This window comes from Cervus elaphus, chromosome 15, assembly GCF_910594005.1.
Source record: "Cervus elaphus chromosome 15, mCerEla1.1, whole genome shotgun sequence".
NCBI lineage: Eukaryota > Metazoa > Chordata > Mammalia > Artiodactyla > Cervidae > Cervus > Cervus elaphus.
Window position 1 is genome coordinate 19,559,200 of NC_057829.1, and position 24,791 is coordinate 19,583,990.

General features: G+C 39.8%; 2 protein-coding genes across 3 annotated transcripts in view; one reads left to right on the forward strand and one right to left on the reverse strand.

Annotated features, from left to right (window-relative positions):
* Window positions 1–24,791, reverse strand: part of JMJD1C (jumonji domain containing 1C) — a 302,277-nt gene that overhangs the window by 258,903 nt on the left and 18,583 nt on the right. The window contains exon 1 of one of the 2 annotated variants that reach the window (XM_043927016.1): window positions 2,926–3,443. The exons of the other annotated variant lie outside the window; for it this stretch is intronic. Within the exon in view, the coding sequence (XP_043782951.1) occupies window positions 2,926–3,093 (168 nt within the window). The 5' untranslated portion in view covers window positions 3,094–3,443. Of the gene's footprint in view, window positions 1–2,925; window positions 3,444–24,791 lie in introns of those variants that run through there. 2 annotated transcript variants of the gene reach the window in all.
* On the forward strand, window positions 17,118–17,630 carry LOC122709555 (60S ribosomal protein L12-like). The gene has a single exon (XM_043927026.1). The coding sequence runs from the start codon at window positions 17,133–17,135 to the stop codon at window positions 17,628–17,630; it is 498 nt and encodes a 165-aa protein (XP_043782961.1). The 5' UTR covers window positions 17,118–17,132.

Here is a 24,791-nt window from a genome sequence, read left to right on the forward strand (position 1 = left end):
TTTATGGAATTCCCCAGACCAAAATACTGGAGTGGGTAGCCGTTTCCTTCTCCAGGGGATCTTCCCAAACCAGGGATTGAACCCAGGTCTCCCACACTGCAGACGGACTCTTTACCATCTGAGTCACAGGGAAAGCTCCACAGGAAACTAATGCACATGGAAATTCTTCATATATAAGACCAAAAATAAGAGAAAGGAACTAACTTATGAGACATAGTATCCCCTAAACTTCCATGGTGGTCCAGTGGCTAAAACTCTGTGCTCCCAAGGCAGGAGGCCTGGATTTGACCCCTGGTCAGGGAACCAGATCCTACATGCTGAAACTAAAGAACTTACATGCCCTAACAAAGATCAAAGTACTTGAGTGCCACAACTAAGACCCAGTGCAGCCAATATTTACTGGGCTTCTCTTACGGCTCAGCTGGTAAAGAACCTGCCTGCAATGCAGGAGACCTGGCTTCGATTCCTGGGTCAGGAAGATCTCCTGAAGAAGGAAATGGTAACCCACTCCAGTATTCTTGCCTGGTTAATCCCACAGACAGAGGAGTCTGGGGGACTACAGTCCATGGAGTTGGAAGAGTTGGGCACAACTTAGTGACTAAATCATCATCATCCCCTAAACTAATTATCCTCCCAAATCATGTGCCATAAACACATGCACAGCTAAGATTACAAACGAACCTGTTACGTTTTAAATTACATATACATGCAATAACAAAAAAAAACAAAATGACCTATTTGATAGTATTTTTCATATAACTGATCAAGCTCCTTTGGCTTTGCTTCATTCTGCAGCCACAAAAATATACCATCCAAATTACATTTTCGTGATGCTAAATTGTCTCAAGTTTCATTTAACTTAGGTAACATGAATGTAAAGAGATATGAATATAATAAAGTTTGAAAATAACTCTAAATCCATAGGTTCCAGGCTAAAAACTCAGATTATTCTGTAAATTTTTTTAAGACAGTTAAAGGAAAACTGTAAAAGGTTCACAGTTACAGTATAGTTCAAAACACATTTCTGAGGTAAAATTTGCACAAATGAAATGCAGTTAGTAAGTGCACAATTCAATGAGTTTTAATATATGTATGCACACATGTAATCAACAATCAAGATGCAAAACATTTCCATCATCTGAGTAAAACTCCTTCCTGCTCTTTCCAGCCCATTTCCTCCATCCGCATATACTTTTCATTTTTAAATATCTAATCGATTACCTTGCCTTTTCAAACACAGTATTTGAAAACTCCCCTCTCTTTATATCATTTAAATTTTCACATAAGTTTTTAATATATTTAACTTTGATAAATTGACTGTCACCAGTGATACTCATAATTTAAAACTATATCTCCCAATTTTCATCTACTAAAAATTTGTGGAAAACAAAATATCATTCCATGTTTGTTTTGAAACCATTTAAAAATGCTAACCCATAATCTATCTTCCACATAAAGTCAAGACAATTACGTATCAGAGTAAAAGGAAGAAAAATAAAATCAACACACGCTTTTTACGCAAATTCACTGAACCGCCAGTCTGTAGCACCGTTAAGAAATGTTTGGGTTTTTTTTTTTTAAAGCTGATTCTGTTTTTTTCAATGAGAATAACCAACCAGAATCTCCAAAATTACCTCTATTCTGTAAACATGCTTTGCAATATTAAGCCGACATTAATACAGGCAGCAAGAAACCATATCACTGACTACATTCGTGAAATTGGGCTTAAGGAAAACAGACTCAAAACCTCCAACAAAAATATTAGGTACGTACACGTATAGATACTAAAGAAATTTCAGAATTGTAAACCTGCATATAAAAAGATAAAAGTTGCCAAAGTTTAAATATTCAGTGAAAAATACCCCAGTATATTACCAATAAACTTCATGGATTATGTATTCATAAATCAATCTTTCAAAAGCTATCAATGCCCTGCCTCTATTTGGCTCCTTAACTCCAATCTGTCCCCTAGTGAAAATGTTACTGGAACACTAACAGCGTATCCCGTCTCAGAATCTTGCATATTCCTACACTACTAAAAGAAACTATTGGCAGTGTCACATGTAAGTAAAAGCAAGCAAAGAAAAAGCCACTTGAAGGTTTCGCGGGGGTATTAAACGTTTTAATTTACAATACCTCGTTTCACTTAAAGTCATATAAAACCCAGGAACGGGTGATTTTAAAGAACTATTCCCTTCTTACAACAACAAAAACTATGGGGAAAAAAAAATCCAAAGGAAAGAAGGGAGGGAGGGAGGGACAGATTAATTTCCACGATCCTCCAAACCTCAATTTTCCACTTGCTTCGTTTCCGGTTAGAAAACCAAGCATATACTGTATTAAAAAGGTTTACTCAGGACACCTGCCGTTGCCAAGGCCTTTGCCTCGAAAATACAGACGAATCTCAAGACAGGCTGGAAAACCAAAGACCTCTTTTCTTTCCTACCCCCCTACTTCAGCAACCTTAAGGGTAAGTTTTAAATCTCCCCCTCTGCACTGTTAGAGAGTTTTGCAAACAGACGCTGGTGAAGCCGGCCCCTCACCGCCACGAGCGGCCCGCCCCCACCCCCACCTGCACGCGCGGCGCCGGGCTCGCAGCCCCGCCTTTGCGTAAGGTCTCCGCGGCCGCCGGGGCACCGCAGGGGAAGCCGCGGCCGAACCCCACCCGGACAGTGGCCGAACGGCCCTGGCGGGCGCCAGGGAATCCCACCGGATCACCGCCTCCACAGGAGAAGCTACTCGTGGGGGAGGTGGAGACGCCGGCAGGGAATGTGGGCAAACCCGCCCCAGAGCGCAGGAGAGGGGCGTGACCGCCAGTTGGCCCGGCTGAGCCAGGTGCCAGAGGTAACCCCACACGGTGCGGCGGCGGGACCACGAGTGGGGGTGCGCCGCGGGCTGGAGACTGAGGGGTGTCCGCGCTCTTACCGCCAGGTCGGGATTGCGGCTGTCCCTGTGTGACACCGCTCGGATAACCCCCGCTCGCCAGCCCCGCCAGCAGCGTCCGCTCTCCCCGCGCTCCAGCCGCGCCTCTTCGCCGAGCGCCAGGCACAGGAACCGCTTCCCCACAAGCTCCGGCCGCGTCTCCACCGCCATAGCCGTCACTGCCAAAGCAGCCGCCGCCTCCTCGGCTATCAGGGATCAACGAAACCCCGCTCCTACCGGCTGTCCATGCTGAAGACAGCGGACCCGGGGAAGGCGGCGGCCCCACGAGCGAGCGCAGACTCGGGGGCGCACCGGCCGCTCTGCCCAGAAGGGCACAGCGACCTCAGTCACTCAGTCCTCAACACTGCCCTGTACTCTTCGACCTGCAGCCTCTAGCTACAGCTCCACAAATGAAAGAAAGAAATTGACAAATTTCCACACGCCGTCTGAGACCCCGATGCAGCTCCGGCCGCTGCCGCCACCGCGCCGCGGCCAGTACTACTCCGCCTCCCCGTCCACTAGCGAGGCTGCGAGCGCGCCGCGCGTCTCCTTCCGCCGGCGCGGGCTGGGGGAGGGAGCCGCGGGAGAGGGTCGGCGCAACCACCGCGGACGGAAAGTAGTGCCCGACGCGGCGGCTGCGGGACCAGACTGGATTTGAAAAAAGAAAAGTAGGGGCGGGAGAAGGGACTGTAGTCCTTCAAAAACGTCATGTTTGGGGCCCACTTCTCTACTCGTCGCTTCCTGAGAAGTGGGGGGTTGGGGTGGGGGGTTGAGTGAGGTGAAAGTGAAGTGTGTTGGTTCCACTCTGCGTCGCAAAACAAACTCCAGATTAACAGCCGCATCTCCAGAGTGATTCCCGCCCCCCCCCCCCCCACCGCCGCCCCGAACAAATGGCGCCCTGCAGTCTGAGTTAGCCCGGATTCTGCCTGAATTAACAGTCCCGCAGTCCCAGCAGCAACGCAGAGCAACATTTCCAACTGAAAACTAAGCCCACAGAACTCAGTCAGTGCAGAAACAGAGTACACGTCTTTAAATGAAAATGAAAATATTGTCATCCTTTCATATTTCCTGTTTGGGGCGACACTCACTACACGCTCAATGGTGTCCGACTCTTTGCGACCCTATGGGCTATAGAGTGGAATTCTCCAGGCCAGAATTTAGAGAGGGTAGCCTTTCCCTTCTCCAGGGGATCTTCCCAACCCAAGGATCGAACCCACGTTTCCCACATTGCAGACGGATTCCTCACCAACTGAGCCACAAGCAAAGCCCTAACACTCACTACGGGTTTGAGCTATTCAGAGATTTACACCTCGCTACTGCTTTAAAAAAGCCAAACAGCCGGTTGAGGACTTTTGTCAACATTCTTAAAATTCACGAACAGTTTCTCCGTGCATTTGAGTACTTTTAATAGTAGTACATACCCCAAACTCGTTGGTCTGACAATAAAAACGGTTTGAAAAGGCTCCGGATTCAGTTGTTAGAAAAATATCGTAGAAAGAAAAGGGTTTTAGCCAATCATAGTTCAGGAGAATAATGTTTACTTCCCGTCCAATCACAACAGGACGTTGTAACCCATCCTGCACACATCTCCAACTTGGAACAATTACTCCTTTGATCTCACCGTTGAATTCTAAATCAAGCATCCATACTGATGTCAGTGAGAAATCTTCTGACATACTTTTATTAAAGATAATTTTTAAAATCCCAGTTGTGGGTTTTATTTCCAGGGCCACTAATGATTACAGCAGCTCCCAAAATTCTTCTAGCACAATAAAAATCTATTCTAAATTTCAGTTTCTTAAAGACTTTTCTAAACCTCCACGAAAAGTTACCTTTTTAAAGGAATTTAGAAATCTGAATATTTTAAACAGACATAAGGCTTTTGTGCACTTTCTTACAACACCTAAGCTGTTTTTGAAATGGGAAACTACATGGCCACTTCTAATAGGTTAAAAACCTAAATTACAAGGAAGAGTTCTTTGCAGATTTTAATCATCATGGTCTAATTCTGCTAATCTAAAGGCAATGGCACCCCACTCCAGTACTCTTGCCTGGAAAATCCCAGGGACGGAGGAGGCTGGTACGCTGCAGTCCATGGGGTCAGGAAGAGTCAGACATGACTGAGCAACTTCACTTTCACCTTTCACTTTTATGCATTGGAGAAGGAAATGGCAACCCACTCCAGTGTTCTTGCCTGGAGAATCCCAGGGATGGGGTCACACAGAGTCGGACACGACTGAAGTGACTTAGCAGTAGCAGTAAAGGCCAAATGTAGAACTGTAATAAAGGAAAACCATGTCCAGAAATGCAAACTGGCAAGTTGAGAGAAAAACCTAGTTTTATCGTGCAATCTTTAACTTCCAAGTCCACTCTTTCAGTACGTACTGTATAATACTTAGCAAATCACCTTACAGGCTAAGATTTCTAAAATCTCAACTTGGATTAAGGAACCAGTAAAATAACCTGGTGAAAATAATCTAACATGTGGAAAGAGGGGAAAAAATAAGATTGACATTCAGATACCAAATTATCAATGACTTGCTTTGTGATCTTTGGCATGACACAGATGCTTAACTGAAACTGCCTGCTTCCTAAACTCAGTGATATTCTAGGAGCAAGTGAGAAAATATAAATAAAGTCGTTTGAGAAAAGCTGCAAATAACACTATTATCACATAAATATCATTCACTTTTAGGAGAGATTGTCAGGTTGCCTTATATAAAGGTGCCAGCTGACTTAAATTTTGTAGGCAAACTCCTGTAAATGGACCCCTAGGAACCCCCAGACATGTAGAATGCTGTCCTTTTGAGTGTCCTGAAAAGCATGCAAATCAAAGTCAAAACGTTTCAAATGCAGAAACATAAGTTTTTCAGATGGTCGTATAATATATCTTCATTAACATTTTCAATCCAAACATCTTATGTACTGACAACTATATTCCAGATAGTAGTCTATGAATCCTTTGACTACAATTAGTACCTAGGGTTTAACAAAAACAAAAATCACTAATTTGTGGATATTTTGCTTACGGAAAAACTTGAAATTCATTTTTTTTTTTACTATAAAATAAAAAGGCCTTAATGGATTTTTGTTGTTTGCTGGCATCCTTTGCTTTCTTTCAGGCAGTGCAGCTGACCCTTGAACAAAATGAAACTGAACTGTGGAGTCACTTACACACAGGTTTTTTCAATAAGTACTACAGTACTACACTATCCAGTTGAATCCACAAATGCAGAACCTCTGACACCAAGGGCCAAATGCTAAGTATTCCGGATCTACTGTACTGAGGGTCAGCATCCCTAACCCCCAAGTTGTTAAAAAAAATTCAACTGTATTTACATTATTTTTGCCAGCAAATCATAAATGTAAACATAATCAAATGTGTAAAGTATAACACGGAATACAAATAAATGTAAAGTCAAATCTGAAACCTTAAAATATTTGTTCCACTGAATTCCCTTACATCCTTTACTTTCATAAAGATAGTCAGAAACTGTCAATATTGGTAAATGGAAAGAGTTATACTAATAGTACTAAAATTATAAGTTGTAGTACTTCATTCTATCAGTCCTTGGAAGGACGGATGTTGAAGGTGAAACTCCAATACTTTGGCCACCTGATACGAAGAGCTGACTCATTTGAAAAGACCCTGATGCTGGGAAAGATTGAGGGCAGGAGGAGAAGGGAATGACAGAGGATGAGATGGTTGGATGGCATCACCCACTCAATGGACATGGGTTTGGGTGGACTCCGGGAGTTGGTGATAGACAGGGAGGCCTGGCATGCTGCAGTTCATGGGGTCGCAAAGAGTCAGACACAACTGAGCGACTGAACTTAACTTCATTATACAGGCAAAGACAGTAACAGAGAAGTGTTTAAAATAAGTTTACAGAAGCTGAAAATTTAGATATATAGACTATAGCTTCTACTCTTTCCATTCCCAAATCCAAATATGTTTATAAATATATCCATACACATGTATGTTATCAATTCAGGCAAATTTCCTACATCCAAATGCACTGTAGGATTATTTGGTTTTTAAAAAGCCACAAAAATTTATTGGTTTATTATATAAAAAAACTGACTTACAAAGAAAGATAACAGATTCATTACAATATGGGCCACAGTTACCCACATATAAATAATTAATAGTTCATCAAGGTTGGTTTCAAAACAGCCAACTAGTTATTAACTTCTTTCTTTTTGCTGAGTCAAAAAATTATAGAAAGGGCCAATTAACTGCTCTAACATATGCCAGTATCCTGGGTCACTACATGTGTCTGTTTTAAACATCAGAGATAAAACGGATAAAAAAGTTCAGTGCATACACAGATGGTCCCCAACTCAAGAATGGTTTGACCTAGGATTTTTTGACTTTAGGACAGTGTGAAAACAATATGTATTCAGTAAAAACCTTATTTTGAATTCTGAATTTTAATCTTTTCCCAGGCTAAGAGCAGTACAATACTCCCTCCTGATGCTGGGCCTTGGCAGGAAGCTGCAGCTTCTAAGTCAAGCCAGGCAACAAACACAAAGGTTAACAGGTGATGTACACTTAAAACCTTTCTATACTCATACAACCATTCTGCTTTCCACTTTCAGTATAGGATTCAATAAATTACATGAGATATGCAATACCTTATTAAAAAATATGCTATGCATTAGATGACTCTGCCCAGGCTTATGAAAGTATTCATGTTGAACTGAATGTAGGTAAACTTAAGCTAGGATGTTCAGTAGATCAGGTGTTTTAAATGCATCTTCAACTTAGGATATTTTCAACTTCTGATGGGTTCATCTAGAAGTTACCCCATTGTAAGAGGAAGAAGATCTGTATCTTGTAACAATATTAGCCACCATTTTTGGAACAGTTATGATATATTAGACACCGTGCTAAGCACTTTATATAAGTAATCTCATTTTACTTTATTCAGCTCATTTTTTTTAGCCTCGCCTCAAGGCATACGGGATATTACTTCCCCGGCCACCAGTGGTGAAAGTGCGGAATCTTAGCCACTGGACCACTAGGGAAGTCCCATGATTTTAAGATGAAGAAGATGTGGTTTACAGAAGTTTACTTGCCTAAGATTACACATTAAGGAACTGGTATTCAAAACCAGACTTAATGTTAAGTCCAAGCCCCTGTATTAGGCTAAAAAGTAAGTTAAAAGAAACAGGAAAGTCAGATACCAAGCTGTTTCATCCTTATTGAACACAGATTATCCACAATAGATTTACTTATTTTACACTTATTATGTGTCTCACATCCTGCAAGATTCTGGAGATAGGGCCTCTATCCTTTAAGAAGTTCAGTCTAAGAAGAATGTACAATAGAAATGCCTTGGTTGGTTTAATAGTTAAGGAAGTATTACTGGAATGGCATACAAGGTAAATTTAGTGCATTTAAAAAAAATTTCAAATCCATTATAACTTGCACGTTTTTATTTATTGTCAAATGTAAAGCTTGGATTGGGTTATAAAGTCTTAGACTCATACAAGTATATCCAAGAACTGTGGAAGCCAATATTAAAATGAAGAAAGTCAACAATTTCAAGTGAATTCTGCAAATGGAATACCAAGAACAGAATGGAACATAAATTTATGTTAAAAAAAAAATTTGTTACCATGTTTATTATTAAATCTTAAATATTTTTTTTTTTTTTTTTTTGGCCACATCATGCAACATGCTGGAGCTTAGTTCCCTGACCAGGGATGGAAACCCATGCCTTCTGCAGTGGAAGCAGAGTCTTAACTACTGAACCACCAAAAAAGTCCCAAACCGCTTATTTCAGTATTTCCTTAAGCACTTATTTAAACTGAACTCTTCAATCACATTTACAATAATATAAAGTAACTCAAATGTCACTTCCTCAAGGAAGCCACCTGATCCCAAGATTATCAAACCACCAAATATGGATTTTCAAAACTTTTCCCATTTGTCTTAGCACTCATCACAACTGTATATATAACATTTATTGTGTAAATGATTGTTTTATATTTGTCTCCCCTGGCAAACCGTTAAGTTCCATAAAAGCAAGGACAGTTTATCTTGTTCATAACAATACTCCCAGCATCCAAGACTTGTGCATATTAAATACTCAGTACATGTTACTGAATTAACGAATAGCAAAATATATATATACTATATACCTTTTTCTATTAATAAATCCAACCCATCTAAGAGAACTTACAATCTCTAAATTGAGAGCCATAATCATAAATAAGAGTTCATGCTCTTTCTATAGGGTTATTCATCACCTTTATAACAATGTCTTACATACATTATCTCATTTCATCATGGAGGTACAATGCAAAGCCTTCATAAAACTTGAGCTTCACCAGAAAAGCAAGGTGGTTCCTGGGGATAATTTCTAAAGAAGAGACACAGAGAAAGAGTTACAATCCACCAGAAGAGCTCACATTGTTACTAAAGTACCAATTTAATGCAAATCCCAAAATGATCCTGTAAGTAATATATATGTAAAACACCAGCCTATTCTTAGTATTCCAAAGAGAACAGTCTCAAATAATGTCTTTGACAGAGCCAACATATCAATATAACTTTGTCTTCTTGATGCTAAGTACATACCAATATAACTTTGTCTTCTTGATGCTATGTGGAAGGAGCAAGAGGGAGAGAGAAGACATGAAGGTAAGAAGATAGAAAAGGAGGGGAAAACAAGAAATCTCTACTGGGCCTTCACATTTGTTACCTAGTTTCTAATTTATATTCTGGATGCACAGGATCTATCTTCTTTTCAATATTTTTCTATTAAAAATAAGACTAAATCTGATTTTTAATGATAATTTTTTTTTTAATTTAGAAAGAATGAGCATAATAGCACTGAAAATATCCAAATCCACTGAATGAGGAACTATAAGAAAAAAAATAAATGAAAAGCTGCCACTGAGCATACAGCAAGTCTTCCCAGAGTTTCCCAGAGCACTTTGTTGTGTGTTCATCACCCCTCTCAGAAATGCATCCACTATTAACTTTCATTAAAATATGCTAGACGGCAGTTTGCACTCTGCGTCTTCAACTTAACACTAGCTTCTTCACTTAACAGGTTACATTCCTAAAGGGTTGTATATCTGTCCTCACAAGCCTTCACTATGCTACAAGTAAGTAGTGGCAAAACTGAAAGTCCCAAAGAATGGCTGTTTACATCCATCAAACTTAGTTAAGTAAAACAGTATCTACACTTGTATTTGAAGCTATAAATGAGGAAAACTCAAAGTAAAACCTAAGTTAAAAAGTAATGACTCAAAAGCTCAGCATGCTAACTATATTCTACTGATGTTCCTTTCCAGATGAAAGTTTATGATCAAGAACACAGTTTTGAGGCACATTTCTTAAATGAATGGCATTTGGCTTCAAAGAAACAAAATGAAAACAAACAAGGCCTAGCAGTGAAATATGAGAAATTTGTAGTCATTTCTTTTTTTGGCATATTCTAGAAAAAGCCACATGATTACATATAATGGGATTTACATGTAGTGCTACATAACATAAACATGTGATAAAAATAAATTACTCTACACAGAGGGAAGCATTGTCTTCTCCCCCCATGTGTGCTTCACTATTACAGGTAATTTATTTATTCAATTAAAGAGTGTATAAAATAGTGCTCCAATTCTAAGGCCGATGTTCACAGAAGCTCAGTATTTAGGGGGCCCCTAGATTATTTTCTTTATAAATCACAATTGACACACATAAAAAAGAGACCTCAAAAAAACTTTAACTACCAACTTAAAATTCAAATCAACATCCCGAAAACATTCTGCTACTCCAGGGCACATTTTGATATTACCTATGATTAAATGGCCAAAAGAAATATTCAGAAAGCTAACCAACTTCTCTTTTCACAAAGTATGCAAAAACTAAGGTTAAAATGGTCAATCCCCATGCCACAGAGCCATTTACAAACTGATATTTTATACATCAAATGTACAAATATGAAATTAGTGGTCACACACGTGTGTGCTCAGTTGTGTCAGACTCTTGGTGACACCATGGACTGTAACCCAGGCTCCTCTGGCCATGGAATTTTCCAGACAAGAATACTGGAGTGGGTTGCCATTTCCTACTCCAAGGGATTTTCTCAACCCAGGGATTGAACCCACGTCTCCTGCATCTCCTGCGTTGGCAGGTGGACTCGTTGCCACTGAGCCACCAGGGAAGCAGTCACATATGTAGTGTAATGAAGGAGCAAATGCCCAGGAAGTCTATGTTACTACTATTGCTAACTACTGTACACTTTGGGCAAACCCCTCTGCTTTTCTAGGAATGTACAGAAAAATATAGGCTAACATCATCAACTAAGTTTCTAAGAATTTGCTTCTAAGGCTTCTGAATAATCCAGCAAGCAGCCAAGTACACTCTCCTGATACATGGTAGGTTCAAACCTGAAAAATATTAAAGGACCAATGTGCTAAGCTGCTTCAGTCATGTTTCACTCTTTTCAACCCTATGGACTGTAGCCTGCCAGGCTCCTCTGTCCATGTGATTCTCCAGGCAAGAATACTGGAGTGGGTTGCCATTTTCTTCTCCAAGCGATCTTCCCAACCCAGGGATTGAACCTGCGTCTCTTTTGTTTTCTGCATTGGCAGATGGGTTCTTTACCACTAGTGCAATCTGGGGAGCCCTTAAAAGATTGATAGAATGTAATAATCTTGCTTAGGAAAACAAATATTTTTAGCCTGAAAGTTTCTCTCTCAAAGATCTCACAGAAGACACACATATTAATCATTAACACATGCAAACTAACAATACAGACCAAAGAATTTCCCAATTAAACAGTTTTAAACCCTTGTAGAAATGCTTCCTTCCTCTTCTCTCCAAATTTGCCCTTAAAACTATCATATTAAAATAATCTAGCAGAACTAAATTCAAATGGAGAAATTTTTAAGAGACATTCTGCATTACAAATAACCTTTATATTAGAAACCTTTACTTTGCATACCTTTATATTCTTGTTCGTAATAGCTAAAAATCCATTTTTCAATTACTCTAATTACAAAAATTATGTGAAAATCATTTACTTTTACAAAATCATTTACTTTACTTTTACAGCTAAATGTGCATGGATGTTTCTTTCCCCACTTGCACTTTTTGATATTCACTAGTTTAAAGTTTTGACACAAATAAGCCAAAATCTTCGTTTCAACCTTAAGCCATCCTTGGAAAATACGTGAGTATTCTTCCGTACTTTCTTCTGGTGGTTTTATGTTTCAAACTTTTATAATTCCCTCAAATGAGAAGGTCGTGTCTACCTCCGAGGGAAGGAAAGGAAGTCATCCTGGCCCCAAACAACAGAGGTCAACCATTTAACAGGGGAAAAGCAGGATTACTGAGAAGAGAAAAACACAGAGCCTGTCTGAAACTAACACTGGTCTAGGATGAAAAATAAGGTCTGCTGCCCACCACCACAAGGCTAAATAGTTCCCAGGGCCTCGAGCCTACCACAAGGCAAACAAGCTCCCGGTAACACGCATTACCACTCTACTAAAAGAGAAGGAACAAGAGTACAGAGAGAACCTCTCTGACTCTCAGATGTACAAGTAAGGCTTAAGGATAAAGGTGGAGTAAAAACATTGAGTTAAACTTTTCAGCAAATCAACTCTCACCTTAAGCATGAAGTGAAGACAGAAGTACTTAGAGTTGACAATACACTGAAGGTAACCAAAGCAACAAAAAAAACCATAAATCATCAACTTCAGACAAGCCTGCTTCAACTCCCCATACTAACAATTTAACAGAACAAGAGTCATGCCTACTCCTTGGCATAAATACTATATACTTCAGTCTCTATCAGCATGCAAATGACAGCTGGCATTTGATCGAAAAGTGTAGGCCTCACCATGGGGGTGGTTTCCTTGGTCACCGAGGTAATGCGTGCATGCTGGGTTATCATTACCTTTTTTATAATTTATACAAATACATCCATCCAAGTTATTTGATTTGTACTATTCCTTCAAATAAAGTAATTTCCTACCCTCCTTCCAAAAAAATTCTACATTACACAAAATCTGAAAAGCAAGCAAATCATGTAAGTCATATGTTGGAACTATCAGCCAAGAAATTAAAAATTATTATGAATAATGATGAAGGCTCAAATGGAGCAGAAAAACAATATGCATAATAGATGGCAAGTCAGAGACAGAAAGTACAAGGGTTGAACAGAAATGCTAAAAGAGTCAAACTGAAATGCTCAAAACAAGAACTGCACTAAAAATAATTTTTAAAGTCTTTGGTAGGTTCAGACTTAACAGAGCTGAGAAAAGAATAAATAATTAGAACAATTAGACATTCATACATTAAAAAAAAAAACCCTTCATCCATCACACCATATACTAAAAATAATAAAATTAATTCAAAATGAACTATAAACCTCAAGTATGTGAAAAGCTAAACATCTTTAAGAATAAAACAGACAATTTTCACACTGATTGAGGCTAAGATTTCTTAAAATCCATAAGATTCAAAATTATACACTAGTGAAGTTAAAAATTCCAAAGGTCATATACTAGGAGAAATTATCTACAAGCCACACATCTGATAAATGATTGGTATCCAGAAAATTTAGGGAACTCTCAAAACTTAATTAAAAAAAAAAAACAAAATTACTGAGCAAAAAATTTGAAGAGATATTTTATCAAGTAAGAAATACAAATGGCAAACAACTACATGAAGACACTCAATATCACTGGTTATTAGGGAAATGTAAAGAAAAACTATAATGATATACTATTACACATCTATTAAGATGGTTAAAATTAAAAGAAAATGAAAACTGGCAATACCAAATATTGAGGAAAATGAGGAGCAATTAGAACTTTCATCCAGTAGTAGCTGGGAGGAATACAAAATGGTACAACCACTTTCCAAACTTGTTTGATGGTTTCTTATAAAGTTAAACTGTTCAGATAATTCAGCTATCACTTGGGTATTTGTGAAATAAAAATCTATGTTCACATAAAAATCTGTTCTCAGATGTTCACAGCAGTTTTATTTGTAATTGCCAAAAGCTAGAAACTACCAGCTCAGCTGGAGAATGAAGAAACTTTGGAAAGCCACTTAGCAGTATATATGAAATAATATGAATGAATCTCTGCAGTTCAGGGTCCCCAAGGCATCTACAGGTTCAATGATTAACTAGACTTATGGGAACTTGGAATGTTAGGTCCATGAATCAAGGCAAATTGGAAGTGGTCAAACAGGAGATGGTAAGAGTGAATGTCAACATTCTAGGAATCAGTGACCTAAAATGGACTGGACTGGAATGGGTGAATTTAACTCAGATGACCATTACATCTACTACTGTGGGCAAGAATCCCTTATAAGAAAAGGAGTAGCCATCATAGTCAACAAAAGAATAAAAAATGTAGTTGTTGGATGCAATCTTTAAAACAACAAAATGATCTCCGTTTGTTTCCAAGGCAAACCATTCAATATCACAGTAATACAAGTCTATGATCTGACCAGTGATGCTGAAGAAACTGATGTTGAACGGTTCTATGAAGACCTACAAGACTTTCAGAACTAACACCCAAAAAGATGTTCTTTTCACTACAGGGGACTGGAATGCAAAAGTAGGAAGTCAAGAAATACCTGGAGTAACATGAAAATTTGGCCTTGGAGTACAGAACGAAGCAGGGCAAAGGTTAACAGAGTTTTCCCAAAATAAGAAAGCTTTCCGCAGGAATAGAAGGAACATACGTCAACATTAAAAAAGCTATATATGACAAACCCACAGCAAACATTATCCTCAATGGTGAAAAATTGAAAGCATTTCCCTTAAAGTCAGGAACAAGACAAGGGTGCCCTCTCTCACCACTACTATTCAACATAGTTTTGGAAGTGTTGGCCACAGCAATCAGAGCAGAAAAAGAAATAAAAGGAATCCAGATAGGAAAAGAAGAAGTAAAACGCTCACTGTTTGCAGATGACATGATCCTATACATAGAAAACCCTAAAGGCTCTACCAGAAAATCATTAGAGCTAATCAGTGAATACAGTAATGTTGCAGGATATTAAATTAACACACAGAAATCCCTTGCTTTCCTATACACTAACAATGAGAAAACAGAAAGAGAAATTAAGGAAACAATACCATTCACCATTGCAACAAGAAGAATAAAATACTTAGGAGTATATCTACCTAAGGAAATGAAAGACCTATATATAGAAAACTATAAAACACTGATGAAAGAAATCAAAGAGGACACAAATAGATGGAGAAATATACCATGTTCATGGATTGGAAGAATCAATATTGTGAAAATGACTATACTACCCAAAGCAATCTATAGATTCAATGTAATCCCTATCAAGCTACCAACGGTATTTTTCACAGAACTAGAACAAATAATTTCACAATTTGTATGGGAAAAACAAAAAACCTTGAATAGCCAAAGCAATCTTGAGAAAGAAGAATGGACCTGGAGGAATCAACCTGCCTGACTTCAGACTCTACTACAAAGCCACAGTAATCAAGACAGTATGGTACTGGCACAAAGACAGAAATATAGATCAATGGAACAGAATAGAAAGCCCAGAGATAAATCCACGCACCTATGGACACCTTATCTTTGACAAAGGAGGCAAGAATATACAATGGAAAAAAGCACCACTCTTTAACAAGTGCAACTGGGAGAACTGGGCAACCACTTGTGAAAGAATGAAACTAGAAGACTTTCTAACACCGTACACAAAAATAAACTCAAAATGGATTAAAGATCTAAATGTAAGACCAGAAACTATAAAACTCCTAGAGGAGAACATAGGCAAAACACTCTCCGACATAAATCACAACAGGATCCTCTATGACCCACCTCCCAGAATATTGGAAATAAAAGCAAAAATAAACAAATGGGACCTAATGAAACTTAAAAGCTTTTGCACAACAAAGGAAACTATAAGCAAGGTGAAAAGACAGCCTTCAGAATGGGAGAAAATAATAGCAAATGAAGAAACAGGCAAAGGATTAATCTCAAAAATATACAAGCAACTCCTGCAGCTCAATTCCAGAAAAATAAATGACCCAATCAAAAAATGGGCCAAAGAACTAAACAGACATTTCTCCAAGGAAGACATACAGATGGCTAACAAACACATGAAAAGATGCTTAACATCACTCATTATCAGAGAAATGCAAATCAAAACCACAATGAGGTACCATTACACGCCAGTCAGGATGGCTGCTATCCAAAAGTCTACAAGCAATAAATGCTGGAGAGGGTGTAGAGAAAAGGGAACCCTCTTACACTGTTGGTGGGAATGCAAACTAGTACAGCCGCTATGGAGAAGAGTGTGGAGATTCCTTAAAAAACTGGAAATAGAACTGCCATATGACCCAGCAATCCCACTCCTGGGCATACACACCGAGAAAACCAGATCTGAAAGAGACACATGCACCCCAATGTTCATCGCAGCACTGTTTATAATTGCCAGGACACGGAAGCAACCTAGATGCCCATCAGCAGACGAATGGATAAGAAAGCTGTGGTACATATACATCATGGAATATTACTCAGCCATTAAAAAGAATTCATTTGAATCAGTTCTAATGGATGAAACTGGAGCCCATTTTACAGAGTGAAGTCAGCCAGAAAGATAAGACCAATACAGTATACTAACACATGTACATGGAATTTAGAAAGATGGTAATGATAACCCTATATGCAAAACAGACAAAGAGACACAGATGTACAGAACAGACTTTGGGACTCTGTGGGAGAAGGCGAGGGTGGGATGTTCTGAGAGAACAGCATTGAAACAAGTATACTATCAAGGGTGAAACAGATCACCAGCCCAGGTTGGATGCATGAGACAAGTGCTCGGGGCTGGTGCACTGGGATGACCCAGAGGGATGGGATGGGGAGGGAGGCGGGAGGGGGGATCGGGATGGGGAACACATGTAAATCCATGGCTGATTCATGTCAATGTATGGGAAAAACCACTACAGTATTGTAAAGTAATTAGCCTCCAACTAATAAAAATAAATGGAAAAAAAAAAGAAAGCTTTCCTCAGTGATCAGTACAAAGAAATAGAGGAAAACAATAGAATGGGAAACAACAGAATGGTCATAGCAAACACTCTCTTCCAACAACACAAGAGAAGACTCTGCCTTCAGCTTGGAGGAGGCCAAGGTGCAACTTTCTTCAGTTGTCCCGAATCTGGGTTCATCCAACACCAGCCACCTCCACCATGCTGCCTAAGTTCGACCCTAACGAGATCAAAGTCATGTACCTGACATGCACCGGTGGGGAAGTCAGTGCCATGTCTGCCCTGGCCCCCAAGATCGGCCCCCTGGGTCTGTCTCTAAAAAAGGTCAGTGATGACATTGCCAAGGCAACTGGTGATTGGCAGGGTCTGAGGATTACAGTGAAACTGACCACTCAGAACAGACAGGCCCAGACTGGGGTGGTACCTTCTGCCTCTGCTCCAATCATCAGAGCCCTCAAAGAACCACCAAGAGACAGAAAGAAGCAGAAAAACATTAAGCACAGTGGAAACATCACTTTTGATAAGATTGTCAACACTGCCCAGCAGATGCGGCATCCGTCTCTAGCTAGAGAACTTTCTGGAACCATTAAAGAGATCCTGGGGACCTCCCCGTCTGTGGGCTGCAATGTTGATGGCCACCACCCTCATGACATCATAGACGACATCAACAGTGGTGCAGTGGAGTGCCCAGCTAGTTAAGAATGGCGAAGGAAAAAGAAAAATAAAAGGATTATTTGATAACGGAAAGAAAAAACAAAGAAGACTCTGCACATGGACGTCACCAGATGGTCAATACTGAAATCAGATCGATTATATTCTTTGCAGCCAAAGATGGAGAAGCTCTAGACAGTCAGCAAAAACAAGACCAGGAGTTTACTGTGGCTCAGATCATGAATTCCTTACTGCCAAATTCAGACTTAAATTGAAGAAAGTAGGGAAAACCACTAGACCATTCAGGTATGACCTAAATCAAATCCCTCACGACTATTCAGTGGAAGTGACCAAACAGATTCAAGGGATTAGATCTGATAGACAGAGTGCCCGAAAAACTATGGACAGAGGTTCCTGACACTATATAGGAGGCAGTGACCAAGACCATCCCCCAAAAAAGAAACACAAAAAAGTAAAATGGTTGTCTGAGGAGGCCTTACAAACAGCTATGAAAAGAAGAGAAGGGAAAGGCAAAGGAGAAAAGGAAAGATATACCCATCTGAATGCAGAGTTCCAAAGAATAGCAAGGAGAGATAAGAAAGCTTTCCTCAGTGATCACTACAAAGAGATAGAAGAAAACAATAGAATGGGAAAGACTAGAGATCTCTCCAAGAAAAATAGATACCAAGGGAACTTTTCATGCAAAGCTGGGCACAATAAAGGACAGAAATGGTAAGGACCTAACAGAAGCAGAAAATATTAAGAAGAGGTGGCAAGAATACACAGAAGAACTATACAAAAAAGATCTTCATGACCCAGATAATAATGATGGCGTGACCACTCACGTAGAGCCAGACACCCTGGAATGCGAAATCAAGTGAGCCTTAGGAAGCATCACTACGAACAAAGCTATTGGAGGTGATGGAATCCCAGCTGAGCTATTTCAAATCCTAAAAGATGATGCTGTGAAAGTGCTGCACTCAATATGCCAGCAAATTTGGAAAACTCAGCAGTGACCACAGGACAGAAAAAGGTCAGTTTTCATTCTAATCCCAAAGAAAGGCAATGCCAAAGAATGCTCAAACTACTGCACAACTGCACTCATCTCACACGTTAGCAAAGTAATGCTCAAAATTCTCCAAGCCAGGCTTCAACAGTACGTGAACCGTGAACTTCGATGCAAGCTGGATTTAGAAAAGGCAGAAGAACCAAAGATCAAACTGCCAACATCCTTTGGATCATCGAAAAAGCAAGAGAGTTCCAGAAAAACAACTACTTCTGCTTTATTGACTACACCAAAGCCTTTGATTCTGTGGATCACAACAAACCATGGAAAATTCTTAAAGAGATGGGAATACCAGACCACCTGACCTGCCTCCTGAGAAATTTGTACGTAGGTCAAGAAACAAGCTAGAACTGGACATGGAAAAAAAAAAAGAACTGGACATGAAACAACAGACTGGTTCCAAATCAGGAAAGGAGTACATCAAGGCTGTATACTGTCACCCTGCTTATTTAACTTATATGCGGAGTACATCAAGAGAAATGCCGGACTGGATGAAGCACAAGCTGGAATCAAGATTGCCGGGAGAGATATAAATAATCTCAGATATGCAGATGACACCACCCTTACGGAAGAAAGCGAAGAACTAAAGAGCCTCTTGATGAAAGTGAAAAAGGAGAGTGAAAAAGTTGGCTTAAAACTCAACATTCAGAAAACTAAGATCATGGCATCTGGTCCCATCACTTCATGGCAAATAGATGGGGAAACAGTGGAAACAGTGACAGACTGTATTTTGGGGGGCTCCAAAATCACTGCATATCAAGACTGCAGCCATGAAATTAAAAGACGCTTGCTCCTTGGAAGACAAGTTATGACCAACGTAGATGACATATTAAAAAGCAGAGACATTACTTTGCCAACAAAAGTCTGTCTGGTCAAAGGTACGGCTTTTCCAGTAGTCATGAATGGATGTGAGAGTTGGACTATAAAAAAAGCTGAGTACTGAAGAATTGATGCTTTTGAACTGTGGTGTTGGAGAAGACTCTTGAGAGTCCCTTGGACTGCAAGGAGGTCCAACCAGTCCGTCATAAAGGAAATCAGTCCTGAATATTCACTGGAAGGACTGATGCTAAAGCTGAAACTCCAATACTCTGGCCACCTGATGCGAAGAACTGACTCACTGGAAAAAGACCCTGATGCTTGGCAAGATTGAAGTGGGAGGAGAAGGGGATGACAGAGGATGTGATGTTTGGATGGCATCACCGACTCAATGGACACGAGTTTTAGTAAACTCTGGGAGTTGGTGATGGACAGGGAGGCCTTGCATGCTATATAGTCCATGGGGTCACAAAGAGTTGGATGTGACTGAGCGACTGATCTGAACTGAGAGTTGTAAAACTCAAACAAGACCTTTTCTCAGGTCATAGTTTAATACAGGAAAAAGATACAAATTAAAATCATTAAAGCGAAGAGGGGCTTAACGCAGGGTCCAGGAGACACCAAGCTTTCAGCTGTCCCCACCCAGTGGAGTTGGTTTCACAGCGCTTGTTTCTCCCGAGAGCTTATGATAATATGTATGAATACAAGCAATCAGGTAAGTTCACCTGAGGTTCAATGTCCAGCATTTTTATCTGAGGTCTGAAACATAGGTAGGGCTAACTATCTGCATGGCTAACTTTAGTCTCCAGCTCCTCTACAGGTCAAACTGATACCACACACAGCCACACTGTCAGGAAAAGCAACCTACGGTGGTCAAAGGCCCCCAAGTAAACAAAGACACCCTTATTAAGCAGGACATTCCAGGGCTTACAGGTTACCTCCCAGGAGCTGGACAAGGTCAACCCCTAGGCAGCTTTAGGTACAACTGAGCTATTTTTACTCAAAATACTTCTGACATCAAATCTGTGAGGTTTTTTCCTCACACCAACTAATTCTCCAACTCTCCAGACACCAATTAGGTGTCCTAGAATTCATTTCAATTCTGACATTAACTACTCAAGTCAGCATTAGACTCCCCCAGGCTTTGCAGCTCAGTCTCACAAGACAGCCCTCACTTCAAATGCCAGTTCCAAGTATTGGGTCCCCAGGTTAACCATATTTCTGTTCAGCTTGGCTACAAGGTCACAGGGGCGCCCATAAACTCCACCCCCATTCAGGTGCATTAAATTATTAGAATGGTTCACAAAATCACAGAGAAAGCAATACTTACTTACTAGTTTATTATAAAGGATACAAGCAATTAGTCAGATAAAAAGGCGCAGAGGGTGAGGTCCAGCGGGTCCTGAGCACAGGAGCTTCTGTCTCCACAGAGTCTGAGTGTGCCACCCTATCAGCAAGTGAACATGTTTCTCAAATCTGATGCCCTCTGAGCCCCACAGTTTAAAGGCCTTTATGCAGGCTCTACTATTAATTAGTAGAAGTGATTAATTAAATCATGGGCCACTGATAACTGAACTCAATCTCCAAACCCTCTCCCTCCTTGGAGGTCCAGGGATGGAACTGAAAGTTCTAACCTCTAACCACATTGTTGGTTCCTCTGACAACCAGCCCCCAACCTGAAGCTATCAAGGGCCCAAGAGTGCATAAAGTCAGGCATGGTTAAAAAAAGCTTATTATGAGTATGTTCCTTTCAAGAGTTTTTAGGAATCCTAGACCAGGAACCAGGGACAAAGACAAAACATGTATTTTTACTATGCCTCAGGAATGCTGTTCCTCTACTACACAACCTCAGACGCATTGTACTAACTGAAAACAACCAAACCCAAAAGGCTCTGAAGTGCAGGATACCATTTATACAGTATTCTTGAAAACGCAAAACTATAGCGACAGAAAACAGACCAGTAATTGTCAAGGTCTAGGATGTGGGGGGAAGGCTAGTCTCATCAATGGCACAAGGTAATATTTTACATCTTTACTGTGACGGTGGTTACACATATACATGTGCTTACCAAAATTCACAGAACTATACACAGAGAACAATGATTTTTACTGTTTGTGAATTGTACCTTGATTAACCTAAGACAATCAGTACTACAGTCACCTAAGACAATTTCATTCTTTAAAAGTGACAGATAATAAATATCATGCAAATAATAAAACAAATGTTTTTTCTAAATGGAAAGCAATAGGAAATTATTTCTCTGCTCTGTAAGTTCCTTATAAAATTAATGTCTGCACACAGCCAAAGGGAAACATTTTGATTCATCAGCTGACAGGATTATGGGTGACTATACTGTTGTGCTTTAAGCTCCGTTAATATTGTCTGCGTAATGGTAAATAAGCTTTTTAAATTTTTTATAGTAGGTGACAGTGTAATATTGGTAGGCAAAATTCTACCACGACCCTCAATGACTCATGTTCTTGTACAATCATCTCTCCCCTGAGTGTGGGTAGGACTCACAACTTATTTCTAACCAATGAAATATAGCAAAGGTGATGGAATATCACTCCCACAATTATGTTGTTGTAAATGGCAAAGGTGAAAATACTTTGCAGATATAATTAAGGTCCCTAATTGGTGGCTTTAAATTAATCAAAAGGGAGATTTTTCCCAGGTTGGTCTACCTGATAAGGTAAGCCCTTTAAAAGAAAGTCCAGACATCAAGGACTTTCTTACTGGCCGTGAAAATGCAAGTTGACCTGTGTTCTACAGGTAGAAGGAAATGAATTCAGCCAACGAACACGTGGACTTGGAAGAACATCCAGAGCCTCAATGATACCTTAGCCCTAGTCAACCCTTCTGATTTGCAGCTTCGTCAGTCCCTGAGCAGAGGACTCGGCTTAAACTTTACCCAGACTCCTGATCATGGAAACTGATGATAATGTATCTGTTATTTTAAGCTGCTAACTGTGGCAATTTATTATACAGCAATAGAAAAGTGGGCTTCTCTGGAGACCAAGGTTCAATCCCTGGTTCTGGAAGATCCCCTGGAGAAGGGAATAGCTACCCACTCCAGTATTCTTGCCTGGAGAATTCCATGGACAGAGTCCAAAAGGCTACAGTCCATGGAGTTAAGAGAGTTAGACACGACTGAGAAAGCAACACACACTAACAGAAAAGCAATCCAGTAATTAAAATTCTTTTCTGAAGAATCTTGGCTTTAACCATGGCTCATCTTGAATTAGAGGAAATGTCCTATTCTTGTTAGGCATCAATTTTCACCAAAGAATGTGAATCTTAACATAAGCTTCACTAAACAACAGTTCAGATTCAATCCATAACACAGAGGATCTGTATTTCAGTGAGTTGCCAGCAAATAAAATCTCAATTCACTGCTGCTCAATACTTGGGGAAACCTTCACACAAAGCAGTGTTTTTATGGAGAACTATCTGCAGATGCTTCATATAATCCATTAGTTACTGTAAAACTTGCGAGAGGGGGGTTATTATCAAAATCTCTAAGGAAATAGATGACTATGGTATTTTAAACATTTAAGACATTTTGACATTTTAAGAAATACTTATTTTGGAAACAAACCATAGAAAACAAAATTGAATCAAATTCTTTTGGCCAACAGTAACAGCTATAAGGAAATTTCTCTTTTATCTGTTATACTAACTAATCTGCAACAGAGGGTTAGAGGAAGAAGTCATTACAGAAATGGAGGAGAGGAAGGATCAAGATGGGAAGATCTCTAATGAATTCTACTGGGAAGTGGGGTTTTATCATTTATCATCATTTATCATTTATCATCTTGGCTCCCCATAAAGCTGGTTTCACTGGAATTCATCATGGATGGGATTCCACTGGCCATTTTGTGGAATGCTACAAAAAACTGATTTCATTTCTTGAAGCAATGTGGTTTAAAATGCTTTTCACACTACATTACACAGTGTCCTCAAGAACACTGTCAAGGAGAACTTTGTGTTCTTAATAAACATTAGGAAGAGTCCTGCTTTTTCCCAGCAGTCGCTTTGTTTTTACCGTATGGCGGCAGTGTGTACTGATGGTGGTGGTCACTAAGCCGTGTCTGACTCTTTATGACCTCATGGACAGATGCCTGCCAGGCTGCCTTGTCCATAGGATTTCCCAGGCAAGAATTCTGGAGTGGGTTGCCATTTCCTTTTCCAGGAGATCTTCCTGACTGAGGGATTGAACCCGAGTCTCCTACACTGCAGGCAGATTCTTTAACAACTGAGCCACTAGGGAAGCCCATTTTACTGTATAGTTTAGTTGCTAAGTTGTGTCAGATTCTTGCGACCCTGAGGACTGTAGCCTGCCAGGCTCCTCTGTCCATGGGATTCTCCAGGCAAGAATACTGGAGTGTGTTGCCGTGTCCTCCTCCAGGGGGTCTTCCCAACCCAAGGGATCAAACCTGCATCTCTTATATCTCCTACACTGGCAGGCGGGTTCTTTACCACTAGGGCCACCTGGATATCAATATAAATACTGCCAAAGCCCATCCATACTAGAAAGGCTTCCCTCCGTCCCCTCCCCCAACTTTTTTCTTTTAAAACTGGGTCTGAAAATTTGGTTTGGAGTACACAATTTAAATTTATGCCTTGGATTGCTGTATTTCACACTATCATCACAGAATCTTTCATGGCTGTTTTCGACAGCAGCTTAGAGCTACAATCCTCCTCGGTGGAAAAAACAGGTTTGGGCTCCAGACTCTTTCCAGACAAATAAGGCAACTTTCAGAGAGCTTTCTAAGCAGCTGAATCAGAGAGCTGCCACAACACTCCCTTTGAGAGTCCCCAGAGGAAGTTTTCTTGCCAACTTCAGAAACAGCTATGTGTCACCACAAAAGAGAATTCATTCTAAACTAAAAAAGAAAAAAGAAAAAAAAATCCAACTTAGCAGAAATTCCTTGCCCTAATAGAGATTTTATTTTTAAATAATACATAAAGTAATCATTACTTTTTCTTTGAGAGGCAAGCTTAATTTCCAAATAAAAAAGTTGCTTCTAATACCAAGTCTGAATGACGTTAATCAAAAAGGAAGGTTTTCATCTACAATAACAAGCTAAAAGATCATTTTTAACACTAATTAGTAAATAAAAATAAGCATTTAAAATGTAAAAAAAAGCACAACAAATTACATTTTTATACACCAAGCTCGAAGTGGTTAAGTCCAAAATCCGGTGGTGGGAGGATCTAAACAATTAAAAATAACTCAGACAAGTAACTCACCACAGTACTGCCTGAATAACCCCAATACTAAGTCTTCTTTGTTTTAAAACTGTGTGATTCTAACTAAAATATA

Excerpts from the sequence above, each read along its gene's own strand:
- LOC122709555 (XM_043927026.1), top strand. The coding sequence starts at position 17,133 with ATGCTGCCTAAGTTCGACCCTAACGAGATCAAAGTCATGTACCTGACA.